General features: G+C 39.6%; 2 protein-coding genes across 2 annotated transcripts in view; one reads left to right on the top strand and one right to left on the bottom strand.

Moving 5' to 3' along the window:
- Positions 1-5,958, top strand: part of LOC139127702 (uncharacterized) — a 34,153-nt gene extending 28,195 nt beyond the window's left edge. Inside the window, exons 5-7 of the mRNA XM_070693597.1 lie at positions 256-368; positions 4,847-5,180; positions 5,757-5,958. Coding sequence (XP_070549698.1) covers positions 256-368; positions 4,847-5,180; positions 5,757-5,958 — 649 coding nt within the window. The remainder of the gene's footprint in view (positions 1-255; positions 369-4,846; positions 5,181-5,756) is intronic.
- Positions 5,959-6,374: 416 nt separating this feature from the next.
- On the bottom strand, positions 6,375-12,619 carry LOC139127730 (uncharacterized). The gene is made up of 6 exons (XM_070693620.1): positions 12,241-12,619; positions 11,894-11,950; positions 8,318-8,597; positions 7,968-8,209; positions 7,546-7,653; positions 6,375-7,134 (listed from the first exon to the last, which is right to left on the bottom strand). Exons 1-4 carry the CDS (start codon positions 12,296-12,298, stop codon positions 8,128-8,130), a joined length of 477 nt encoding a protein of 158 aa, XP_070549721.1. The 5' UTR covers positions 12,299-12,619; the 3' UTR covers positions 6,375-7,134; positions 7,546-7,653; positions 7,968-8,127.
- Between the last annotated feature and the right edge of the window lie 1,073 nt (positions 12,620-13,692).

Raw genomic sequence — 13,692 nt, 5'->3', positions numbered from 1 at the left:
ACTATTGTCAATGTCAGTCCTTGTTCTTGGCACATTTTTTTTTGCCTCAATGGCCTTCGATAATATAGATAGCTTCATGAAGTGCAGCTAAGTTTATCAGCATGTAGTAAAATTTGTAAATCCATGTCAGTTAATCAGCATTTCAAATATACCTAATCCATTAACGTAATAGTTTTACAAGTATTACCTCTATGTTTAGACCCAGTTTTAAGGGGTGTTTTTTAATCCATTTTCTCTATTTTTTTCATTTTGCAGAGCTTATGCAGAAAAACACGCTACACTGACAATGTCATCAGTTTTTCTGCCATTGCACAAACTTCGTGTGGCATGGAATGGGTTTGCAAGACTCCTTGATATTGACTGGAGCAGTGCGTTTTCATGTGATATTTGTGGTGACATCCCTGACATTCTGATTTGTGATGGGACTGCAGTTGGAATGAACAAGCATCTTCTTCAGTGTCTTAACCCTTAAAACGCCATGCCCGTATATATCCGTACACGCCCAACTCACGCTCAGCGCCATGCACGGATATATCCGTACACGGCCTGAGGTTCGCTCAGGCAAAGTTTGGAACTTGATTTCCCGCGTTTAACAGGTCACCTGACAAATAAATCCATTCCTTACCCTTTGAACCCACTTCAGGTCCATATAAGGACTAAAATAATGACATCATCAGTTGTAGCTACGGCAATTTCCAGTAATTTGAGCAACCTTTCGAGGAAATCGGGTCGACTATTTTTACCGTGAATATCTAATCAGATCTGTCGCTGACTTTGCCGAAGTGAGAGACATTCTGAACGCCTTTTCCTGCTGTACATCCTAAACACGATCGTTTTGTGACAAGTTATTGGCCATTCCTTTAAAGAAATGATATATTTTGGTATTTTTTGAGGATAATTTCTGAGAAAATGAAGACTTTTTTTGATCGGCCGAACGTGATTTTACAGTTGAACAGCGGCTTGAATGGCGTCACCACGGAGCATCGCATTGACCAGCCTCTCTGAAAGCTCAAGTTTGAGTATGTCAGTTCGGTTTTCTAGGCCGAAAACACTTATGATGAGAAATTTGAAAGGATTTTCACGAAATCTTAATTTATATGTGTTTTGGAGCGATCAGGTCTGTTTTATGTCAAGTAAACTTTGGTTAGCAATGCCAACCAATTATTATGCTAATGAGATACCTGAATAAAGTCAGTTAAATTTGGGTCACTTACACCTGAAAAGTGAAAAAATGACAGCTATCAAACATTGATTATGCACGACTTTATTTTTTCACTGTATTTTGGGTCCACATGCAATGTTTACAAATTGCACCATTACACCCAAAAATGACATATTTGTTTTTCATGTGTAAAAGAAGCTATTTCATTGCATTTGTAGCATTTCTATGTCTAATCCCATTTTGAGTATGAATCCACTTGGATTATACGCAAAATTACGCTATAAAATATGATAAAGGTCAAAGGTCAAAATTAGCCAATCACATCCTGTTTTTAAAAGTCCTTTCATTTAATTTCACAATTAATTATGCATGCCGCCGTGCATAACTTTCATAACTAATTATAATTGTTAGTACAACAGACGTAACCATAGAGGATGTATGTCGCAATGGCACCACTATGACAGGTTTGCACCCACATGACATGCTCCGTGTGCGCGCGTACTTGCAATGTTATTTTCCAGGCTATGCATGCTATGTATATGTTGTACACGGTACTTTCTACACGGCAACTATAAGTATTCAATAATTCATACAAATTTCTCACATATTCAGGGTTTGCTCTGGCTACTCAAGCTGATTAGCCTTTTTGGCTAATACAGTGTGAACACAAGTAGCCAGAATTTTTTGGAGAGGTGGGGTCAAGGGTCACACACATATACATCTCAAAGGGTCAAAGGTCATATCATTAAACACACAAGAGTAATGATAATCAAATATTTTAGAAGTCCGCCTCTTTCTAATCATCATATGTATCCTCAGTGATGCTTTAATAGTTCAATAAAAAAGAATGCTTCGTACCAAAAGTCATGCATGACTTGAACTTTCAAAAATCGACCAAAGAAATTGTAAAGTACAAAAACAATACAGAAAAGAGTAACATCCTCAAGATCTTCATGAATGTGGCATGGCAATTGGCATGCCATGATCACACTACACGTCCATGGCAAAAAGAGAGCAAAACTCAGTAACAATTTCCGAGCTACGTAAACACAGTGTTTTACAAAGCTGTTTCAAATCAAACTGATTTACACAATCCTCGATATAAAAGTGACATTTTGGTGACATTTCAGCTTGAATCATACCTTGAAATAAAATATGAACGTGAAACAAAGACATCATGTATATGCTGCCATTCATGTTCAAGATCATGGTGTGAACCATGAACTGGTGGCATGTGCATTGGCTGCACGTAAAGCAACTCTACTTTCCAAGATCAAACGGTCCGTGTCTTGTGGAAACAACACCATAACAGTGAAAATTGTAATGGTCACCGGTAAAAGCTCTTCACAGGATGATCGCTGAAAACAACTGAAGTTGCATGTTTAGACCATGACAACCCCCTGGGAAAACCTACAGCGTGAACGTGAACAAACAATGGCGGACGCCGGACGTCACTAGAGTGGGACTATTCTATTTAGGTAACGGGGGACATTTCGGAGGGGCACCAGTACATGCATTGGGTAGACGTGCCATTTTCCTCACGATGCTATCACGGGAACTTCGATGTCCCATTGGTTTCTTTGATCTGAAAAGTAATGTTACCAACTTTTATGACCCATTATACTCTGAAAACCATGGCGAGGCTTATACTTAGATGAGTACGGTAGTACTCTGGCGAAAGACTCCCCAAGAAGTAAAACAAAATACCGCAATGCAACACAACATCGTAGAACAAAGCGACCGAACGTACAAATTTTGAGTCGCCAGTCTGGCGATTGTTCTGACCGTCTGAGTCGCCAATGAGTGAATCAATTCGCCATTTTACCGTCTGGCGAGCGGTAGCGCGAACACTGTGTGTTGAATGTTTCACTGCAACTTTGGCAGGTAGCCTTTTTTCATGAATTTTACGGAATGACACGGTGGAATTTGGGATCAGAAATTAGGTTCAGCCTGTTCGAGTAATGGTGATGCCACGTGTAATTTCAAAACACGCATACTCATGGCGTGTGAACTATAATAACATTATGAACATTTCAACTGCTAATCTCATTGGAAGAACTTTCCTTACCTAGTCAATATACAATTGGTACATGAAATTGATAATCAAAGCTAGCACTTGAGTCGCCAACGATGGCAGTACACCTTCTCAGTTTCGCACTAACAGCCGTTTGGTAATCTGATAAGAGAGGTCAGTTTTATGTCAGCTTTAATACCTCAACCCTGCAGCGCCCCCAACGTCAGTTAGCATTGCTACTGTATGATTGGTATCGCGGCATTCTTCACCGTGTATCGAGACAGCCAAGATGGCCGCCGATCACGGGTTTGTGTGTACAAACACAGGCGACCCAATAGGTTTCTGAGTTTTTCACACTGTTTTCTCTATCATTTTCTCTTCTTTCTTCATGCTCTGAATGATCGGAATAAATAAAATAAATGGTTTATATAGCCTCTGTGACTCTTTATTTATTTTACACTCCATTACAAGGACGTATATCTCTCATACACACATGCTGTAATTAATTAGTCAACACAACTAATTATGCTAATCTGTGGACTTATCAGAGGGTTGGTCAACATCGGAAAGATAGTGATGTTAATGAAAAAGGTCATGATTTACGGAGACGTCGCGATCAAACGTCAGGGCCAGTACGATTATTGAAAGCGTACAGAGGCGAATGTCGTTCTTAGTGTACCTCAAACTTATTTTATTTAGTTTTTGAATCGAATTTACTTTCTCAGAAGTTCAGGTAGTGGGTTTTTTGTGGTGAAATTTTTCGTCGTTTGCCAATCACAGGGTAGCTAATAACGTAGCTGAATACAGGCTCTGATTTGAATCGCCTTGTAAGATGGTAGCTTGTTCATGATATCAATCAAATTAGTTGTTTGTGTTTACTTGCAATGCCAAAATCTTTCAAACATATCCTCTCTAACTTTAATGACAACATTCATTCCAGAACAACAACAATTGAATTATATCTGATAGCAATCAGAAACCAAATAAAAATAAAAACAAGATTTTTCCTGGTTACATGGTTTCACCTTTCGATGCAGAAAGAAATACATAAACAAACAAACAAACAAACAAACAAATAAATAAATAAATAAATAAATGACAAATGAATAAAAGATGTTGTTTACGAAATTCAATCATGTTGCTGATTAAAATTGTGTCTTGAGCTATATTTCACTTGAGTTATATGCTTTTGTGTAGCTGTGTTGAAGGGTATGTGGTATTTGTATTATTGACAAATATCAACAATTGTTTGTTTGTTTATTATTTACATTTGATAAGTTCCGCTGCTGAAAATTTTCACCAAAATATGTGTCTTTTCATGACATTTAAAATGTGTAAAAGTTTGCAGTTTTTTGGACTATAAGATCTATTTTTAGAGTCTTTTATTCATTTTCAATACATTTTGAACCAAAAATGTGCATTTTAAGCCCATTTTCCCACCCCCATTTGCTAAACCAAACATGGAAAGACTTCTCGAAGCTTCTCCATTTCCTGATCTTTGAAATTCATAGTGGTTTGGCTGGGCTTCCAATCACAGGAAACACACTGTACCTGTCTAAAAGAAGTGTAACATGTCAAGTTTATTGGTTCAAAAAGTTCTTGGCATGGGAGGCTATATTGCATGAAAGTCTATGGCGTCTTAAGGGTTAAACCCCGTGATGTTGGTACAGAACGTTTACCTAATATTGTGGGTAGCAAACATTCAGACCGGGTATTTGTACCCAGTCCTCAGGCTAGGAAGCTGCTGCTACAATTTGCTGGCCTGCATCCAGGATACAAGCTGCAGAGGAATTTACCTGTGTCTCCACTGTCATTGCAAGAGTACAACCAGTTGATTTCGCTCCTGAAAAGACACGAACACTTGCTGCCTCTTGTTGATGTGCTGGAAAGAATCAGTCAAGGTGGAGTTAGTGGTGTTGCACCTGTGAACTATAGATGCTTTCTTCAAGATTTGGCAAGGAACTCTCCTGCATCATCTCTGCTACAATGGGTGAACATTCTCAGGCACGTCAAATTATCAAGGAATAGTCATCAAAGGCATTGACATCTCCCAAAGCTATCAGCAAGAGAATTTGAAGTTCTTCAGGCTGAAGCTCCAATAATTTGCAATTTTATTAACAGTGTTCGAGACAACGGTCGTTTACCAACAGATGTGCGCCGTCTGATCAGAAGTCTGGTCCAACGGGGTAAAGTCCAATTCCCATCACACTCTAACCGACAGTATCAACCCCCATGTCATCAAGAGCTGTTTGAGGGATTGAGTTTCTTTCCGAATATGCCAGAAATACAAGGGTAAGTAGTGTATTTTCAAAAAAGTGTGCTTGTGAAAGAGAAATGAGATGTGTCTATACCAACTGATATCATTGTTAAAAAAGATGGTAAATACATGTACCATAGTACTGTACCGTGTCTGTCATTCTTGATTCTCAGATATTTCTGAAACCATTAGGTACTGCCAGATTTCTAGTATTTGTGATAATATGGGTATCACTTAGGTCAAGAATGCGAATGACTTGCCGAAAGAGTTAGGAATGAACAAAGTTAAAGTTACTTAGGTAATTTGCTCCTATCTAATTGTAGGAGTGGTAACTATTCCATTGATGGCAAAGCTGAAAGCCGTGCATGCCGAGGACCAGACACCTGCAACAAATTTTCGCATGGCCATCCTACATTGTCGCCTGGGCTATTTACGGTGTATTGCCCTCACAAAGTCTGTGTTGGTTTCCACGTGATGGATGTCCATGAATCACCAGCCACGCCATTCAACATCAAGAAAGAATGAGGAAAGCACCACAGATTATTATTTATGACAACGCCTGCAAGCTCCACCAATACTGTCTTAATCGGTGAGTACAACCATTGACTGGTAAACTTGATGTATCTTTTTAAAACAGCTGAGAAGCTGTTTTCAGGGCCATCAAAAGTTTACGTAACATTTATCACTCAAAATCTCTGACTGGATACCTATCATTTATTCATTGTCACGATGGTTTCATGTATTGTGTCTAAAACGTTGGTCAAATGCATGCTCATCCATTCATCATCTTCATCTCATATCAAACAAAATTCATCTCGTATCAAACAAAATTCATATCTCGTATCAAACAAAATTCATGAAAAATGGCAGACTTTGTCCCTTTAACTTCATCTCATAATTGTATTGTCACTTTTTTTATAGTTCCTCTGGATATGATATGGATGTAGACAAAGCTAACAGATCCATTGCGCAGTTGAATTCTCAAGTTTGTGAGCAAAGCAATGCATCTATTTCCCGAATGAAGGCACAATTGTCGTATGTTACCTGACAACTTTGTTTTTCACACAGCCTTGTTTCTTGGAATTTCAAATTTGAAAGTGAAGAAATCATAGTTCTTATGACATGATATAAGAGTTTATTTATTCATGTACAAATGAAATACACATAATAAATTACAGTCCTAACACATGGAATATCAAAATTATGCTCAAAATGTTTTTTAATAAAGTTGTCAACAAAGTTTTGCACTGATACAATTAATGTAAAAAAGTTGTGCAATTAATGTTCCGTGAAAGACCATATACTAGTTACAAATTTCGAAAACGCATCACAAGTCCATTACTCTTCTTCGTTTCGATGCTCTGTTACTTCTTCGTGGCTGCTGTTCTGTGGCATGTTGACGAGTTGGCGAAGGGACCGTAGATGGTTGTTTAGGCTGCTGATCTCTATGAGTTGGTGGCAAACCAGGGACGACAGATGACTGTAAAGGTTGCTGGTCTTCAGGGGTTGGTGGCAAATCAGGAACATCCAATGGCTGTGAGGGCTGATGAGGAAGGACATCTGGAACAGTTGATTCAAAGGAAAAGATTGAAGCACTTGTGTTGATGGTACTGCATGCTGTGTTCATCAAGACATCTGATAGTGACAACACCGGCAAACTCTGGGACTCCATGGGTGTTGACTGCTGATTTGTATAGTGATCTAAAGAGAAAAAAAGAAATGAATGTGATTGTTACTTTCAAAATAGCTTTGTTTATTTGTACAATTACACCATGGGGTAGCAACTACAACAATTATCTGTGAAGCCACAATTTATCTTTCAGTATATTTTTCTATAATTTTCTGTGTACAACATGTACTTGAAGTGATCTTACAAGTCCTGTTTAGTTATAAGAAATGTGAGCTGTTGCAGGAATTACCAGTTTTTAGGTGACTGCAATTATAGTATGTACAATCGTCAAAAATTTGAACTGATTGCTCCAAGACAATAAAGTTACATTTGATTTGTAAAAGAACCCGTTTTGACAGAACTTTGATATTTGATGATGGTTTGAGTGGCATGAGTATATGAGCTATTCTTTGATGGACACTTGTTACAAGTGTTGGACTTACTGTCATTGCCTCTCACAGGTAGTCCCATGGATGGTGTAACGGGGGTGTCAGAATATTCTGTCAGATAGTTAAGTGCAGCAGGCAGGTCATCGATCCGTACTGAAGCATCTGAAAGGAAATAGAGTGAAAACACAAGTTATTAAGGGCGACGTCAAAAGTTCAATGTAGGATAAAAAACTTAATTCCCTTAGTTTCCCCCCAAACCCTCCACCCCCCCCCCCTAGAAACTTAATTGACTTATATCGAAAATATTGCAGGCTCTTTCTATGTAAAGCGAAGCAAAGGACCAGTCAATTATGGGGTGAAATAAAAAACAACTAAAACAATACTTCATTAACACTGAGAACACATTTTAATTTTGTGTTTTATCCAATGAAAATACAAAAACTTGAAGTTTATTGATGAGTGAACAAGAACAATACAAATAAAGTCCAGGTTTCTCCTTTCAGAGGTAAGACAAGAACCATCTCATTTATGGTTGTAACAGCTGCACACTGCGCATCCAGGAGGACTACCGTCCAGAAAGACGACCACTTCTTTGTTTGCTCGGTCAAAGTACGTAGAAGTAGGCCTACTTCATTTTCAGGACATTCTAACTCTCTTCTTCCTGACGAAGTGTTGGGACTGATGCTTGTGTTTTCTCAACTGATAGTAGGTTTCACCCCTGTGTAGAAAAAAATTATACATGGTTAGAAAATTCGGAAAATGAATAAATTATTATCCAATATGTCCAATGGAATTTTGGTGAAAATAAGTGTGAACTGTAGCTTACATGAATCTACATTCTGTGCCATCAGGCAACTTGTACGTGCAAAGCCAAGACTGAGGTTCAGCTGCTGTGGTACAGATATCTCCTTCAGTCAAATCCACAGTAGTAGGGGAATTCGCTGCCCTCTTCTGAGCTTGCCTCTTCTTCTGCATATCAGACTGCCTTTCAGTGTAATGTACCAGGAAGTCATGTTTCTCGCCATCACTAACAGAAGAGATAACATACTGGCAGCCTCGTGGACACACCTTGACATCAGCTATAGATGGGCACCCTTTGTCGATACCTGACAAGATTAAAATGTGTGAAAACATCTGGTATTTCATCAAATTAAGGCAATATTTGTTGGAGTTACCCTTCACGCAAAATATGTGCCAATGCTCTCGGTGAAGATTTATGAAAATGCTTCAATTTTCAGAGAAAGGACGCTATATATAATATTGATGGCATTGTGTCATTGTTTGTGAATGCAATCTTAAAATACTATAATATTACTTATTCAGCATCCTAAGCAATAATAAAAATAATACTCATCAGCTACTGGCTGCTGCAAATGTTGTATGTAATTGTTCATTTCTAACCATGTCATATAGTGTCCTGCATGGATATGACTAAAACCTGGAGTTGGCAGTTTACCACCCATCTGCTTTATGTAGCTTATGAGATTTTTAGCACGGATTGGTTTACAAGAACAGTGAGAGCAAGATGGGTCATTGTACTTGACAAATTCCAGCATATAAGTTCTCCGTACACAATGTTTTACCAAAAAGACATACTCTTGCCGGAGGTTTTCTAAGGCTGGAGTCGTAAGTATTTCACGTATTCCCTTTTGAACAGTTTTTCAACATCTTCATGATCATTATATGGCATGTTGGCTTTCATACAAGGAACAGGGATTGGCGTTATAGGGAAACCGTCATGCTCCCTTCTCCAAAAATTATTCAACATTTTGATTGCCCCGTCAAAGACTTCAGCCTGCTTTTCCCGTCTTTCCTGCATGGATAGATTTGTCTGTTGAGTTGGAGTTGTATTTTTTCCCGGCAACGTATTTGGCAGTGTCACAGACACCAACATTTTTGACAGAGGAGACCATTTGTGTTCAATCGGATTCTCAGCACTGTGTCCCGGTGCATGGTTTATTATGGCTAAGTAATCAAAGTCAAGATCCCGCCACAGACGTCCTTGATACATAAGAGTAAACTGAGACTTAGCAGACCAGTCTGGCCCACCGTCGGTTAGATTTATCAAAGCACTTTTGCCCCTACGAACGTTTGGGTCTCCAAGTATGAAATGCAGATCATTTGCATGAGTCATTGCATTGGATGAATGAAAGCATCCTGCTCGATTTACTACAAACAGTGGTCCACTCCGGTTTACTTTGACATGCATTCGCCCAAGTTTGTCAACAACAAAATTAGAATTTGTAAACCTTTGTTGCCCTTTACCAGTCAATTCAACTGACCTTGACCTCCTCCTACTTATTCTCTCTGGGGTGCTTTCTCTTTCTAAACTGCGTGATCGGTATTGTTTTGTTGCACTAGTTTGTTTTGATTTAGTCAAGAGGTATCCCGAAGGAATAATTTTGCTATTGGCATATGGAAAATCATGGTCATAATAATTCGGGCTATCATCCTGCAAAAAAAACCTACTTATTTGATGATACCTGCTTACAGCTAAGGTTCCCACATTGACTTTATTCTTATCATCACAGGAGAATTTTAAGCATTCCGCATCAAAGTATTCAGCAGTTTCACTAGCCATTGCAATCTGACTTCTCTGAAAATGCAAATCAGTGTGTTCTGTATGGGTAGCTGTGTTACACTTTCCAGGTACCTTTGCATCTACGAGGCCCTTATAATATAATGAGCTATTTGATGATCTATTTGGTGGGACCATAAGACGTCTTACAGTAGACAAGCTTATCTTACTCTCCTTAAGGCCAGGAATGTTAGTCAATAGATAATGTCGCAATTCAGGAATAGAAGTGCCCAATGCAGTTGCAGTGTTATTTCGCCGTCTACTATGGGCTGCAAATCCATGCAATTTCAGAAATCGAATACTCTCTGAAACAATGATTGGAAACTTGACATGTTTTGCCGGTCTTCCACCTGTCCCAGGCTTTGGTCCTGATTTAATGCGTGGGCAACGGATCAATGCTTGCTCTCTTTTGACTGATTTGTACCCTAATCCTAGATAATTGGTCATTTATAACAGTTTTCAAACGTTCAAATTCGATGATCATGATTTTTACAAGCGATGCCTTTTTGACAGCTGTCTCTAATATACCCTTCGAAACGGCATATATCTTTAATTCGGCCAATTTCCGAAACTGGTTTTTCAGTTCAGATAATGCTTGATTAATTGACAGCTCATTACGTGCTACTTTAGTTTGGTTTTTCCGCTTTGGAAAAAGCTGGATATATTCGAATAAAGTATCCATGTACAGAAAATACGATGCTGCTATGTCAAACAGAGGAAACATGAACGAGGTAGAATTAACAACATCTGGTGTCAAAATTTGAGAAGGGTCCAGACGAAGCTCGAATAAAAAGTCACGTGTGAGTGCCATCCTACTTTCACTGAGGAAGGCGTCCTTTCTCCCAGCATCACATCGAGTGCCGGATGAGTTTGGTACTTTCGAATTCGAGGGTATTTGGGAGATTTTTTCATCAAAAATTGAAGCTTGCGATGCAGGATTTGTGTTCGCTGATTCATTTTTGGCGTCAGGAGTAAAACATTTGGTTTTACCGTAAATACTGAGCGATTGACTGTTTTCTCGTGACGTCATGAGATAAGAAATTTTGTAACGATTTTCGATCCTCTCTGTATTTCGTCCTCCACAGACGACTCGCACTCTCTTGAACATCTGCACGTGATTTTCCCTTTTGTTGTTTGATGTTTATGTCCCAAAGCTTGTTAGTAAGTTTTTGGAAATCATTCGAAGGGTTTTTATACATTGTGTACGGAGAACTTCGCCAGAAATATGCAAAAAACTCACCAACTCTCCCTGCGCCTACCTCATGCACCACTCCGGCCTGTTCTCAGGACAATACAGTGACGTTACGCGCATGTGCAGTCCCCGAAACTGGTCAGATCGCATGGCGATCGACATGTAAAATGTCGACACGTGCACAAGAAATGTAGCAAAACATAAATTCCGCGCGCAACAGAGGCCAGCCTGCATTGTTTGCGCTAACCAGGGCAGGGATCGTCGTACAAAAAACCTTCGTCTGCTGGCTTCAACACGAAAGTGCACATTTCTGCTGTATATTTTTCAAAATATCTATTCCCCCGGCAATTTTCACCTTAAATCGATTTGTCGGATAGAAACTTTTTGGGGTCAAAACCCCCCCACCCCCAAACTAAAAGGATTAAGTTTTTTATCCGACATCGAACTTTTGACGCCGCCCCTAAGATGACACATTTTTAACAGCAAAATTTGTCTATCATTGGAAAAAAATTAATGGTTTGTAGGGCATCATGGTTTTTAAAAGATTATGAGGGTGATCTGGCTCCTGTTTGGCTTCCAATCAGTTGTACTATTAACAAGGTATAAAAAAAAAAGCTTAGAATGGTACTTACATTCTCCGCTATCTTGTGGCGTAGCTTCTTGTTCGTCATCCTGGGATTGCATGTCACCTAAGCAGAAGTAAGGTATTGAAACCGGTTTTAAACATTTTAAACCAAAATGTGAACAAAATTAATGTTTCATATAAACATATTCTCATGTGACAATATACCAGACATCATTGTGATTTGCCATGCTCTCTTGCAGTCCTAATTTACACAAAATTGTAAAGTAAGAAAAAACTACTTTTGGAGTATGAATAGGCTCTCATGGATAGTAAGTTTTCCTTGCCAAAACACTTTCATTTTTCTCTATCAAAAAACAGAGAAAGTTTGTCACACAAGTCACTCTAACAACTTACCTGTCAAATGCATCACGTTGTAGAATGAGTAGCATGATGTTGCAGCTCTTCGAAGCATCTTTGTCCACTGACCACGGGGTCCATTTTTCAGTTCTGCTGGCGTCTCTGATGGGTCGCAAAACGGCACATCACTTGGCCACCACTCTGGAGCGCACGTAGGTTGTCCCCAAAGGGGACGTGCACGCCCGACAGTCTTCCTGACGATGTCGAGGACCAACTTCCGTAAGCCCTCATAAGGCAGGACGCTGAGTGTACAACCCCATAGCTGCAAACAGTCTGGAAGGCGTTTTGGGTTGTCACTGTCGGGAGGAGACGATGGAGGTGCAGCCGAGGATGCTGTCGTTGTTGCGTTACTAGTAGCTGTGGGTCCATAGCTGTGGTGTTTTCAGACGGGATTCCTGCCTTTTACGGGCCGGTTTTGACTTTTCCGATTTTAACCCCGCCACCACAGCTATGGGATATTCCATAGACTAGCGTCCAAATCCGCCGCAAGCACCCTTTGCGCAAGTTTGCTCGACGATATTTCGAAAAATTTCCATCCAAATTACAAATTGCCAACACTCATCGACAGCTTGGTTATTAGGGACTCACCAGACCAGAAATCCGCTCAAAATTCACTGAAATATCGCCTTTTTTCTAAGTTTGCGCGACATGACTACACGTAGACCGCCATTTTGCTAGCGTAAAACTGTTGGTCGAGGATCCCTGCAGTACGTCACTACAGTGACGTAGGGCCGTGACCTCTCAACTTCTGAACACAAACTGAGAGATTCATCGTGTGATATCGATGACCATCGTTCGTCTTATGGACATTCCCAGTCTCACAAAACTGAAACCAAACTTTTACTTGGGGGAAAAAAGTTCAGTCCTAGGATCTATAATTATTCGTGGCGCGCCGCGCGGATGCTGGCCGTAAGTTAGTTTTGTTATGTAGGTCATTTCCCCCACACTCATCATGACCTGAGTTCAATTAGTCTAGAACATTCCCAAGGTCACTGCCCTTGATGACCTCACAACCTTGAATTCAATTAGTCATGTTTGGAATGTTCTGGAAAGTTGATTAGTTGTGTAAGGGAGATAATTTTAGAACAGTAATTAGCATGTCAATAAAAGTTCTAGATTGTTCTTACATGCCTTTATAAAAGGGACGTGCACAGCTTCCAGTCAGACTTTTGGGATCGTGTCTCTTGTGTGTTACTAAACTCCAGCAGTAGTCATTCTCAAGACTTTTCAAGACCTTCACTGCCAACGCTGGATTTATACTGTGGACTTTGTGCAGTTTCAAGCCTGCAAGCCTGCAAGGACTGTTCATTCATCCGACTGACTGTTACAACTCTGAGACTGGAGCTTTGCCGTCCCAGCTGAGATAAGTAGTCTGTACACTTTTAAAGCTTGTACTCTATCCCTGACTTAGCAATTAGTTTTATTTTTGTAATAAATTCTGTTTAAACG

Source organism: Ptychodera flava, unplaced genomic scaffold (genome assembly GCF_041260155.1).
Source record: "Ptychodera flava strain L36383 unplaced genomic scaffold, AS_Pfla_20210202 Scaffold_35__1_contigs__length_1935909_pilon, whole genome shotgun sequence".
Classification (NCBI taxonomy): domain Eukaryota; kingdom Metazoa; phylum Hemichordata; class Enteropneusta; family Ptychoderidae; genus Ptychodera; species Ptychodera flava.
The sequence above is the reverse complement of the archived record's forward strand: the minus strand, read 5'-3'. Positions and strand labels throughout refer to the sequence as shown.

Coding starts and splice junctions, on each gene's coding strand:
- LOC139127730 (XM_070693620.1), bottom strand. CDS start 12,298: ATGCTTCGAAGAGCTGCAACATCATGCTACTCATTCTACAACGTGATG. Junction 8,598..11,893: donor GCCACAAGATAGCGGAGAAT/GTAAGTACCATT, acceptor TAATCTTGTCAG/GTATCGACAAAGGGTGCCCA. Junction 8,210..8,317: donor GGCACAGAATGTAGATTCAT/GTAAGCTACAGT, acceptor TTTTCTACACAG/GGGTGAAACCTACTATCAGT.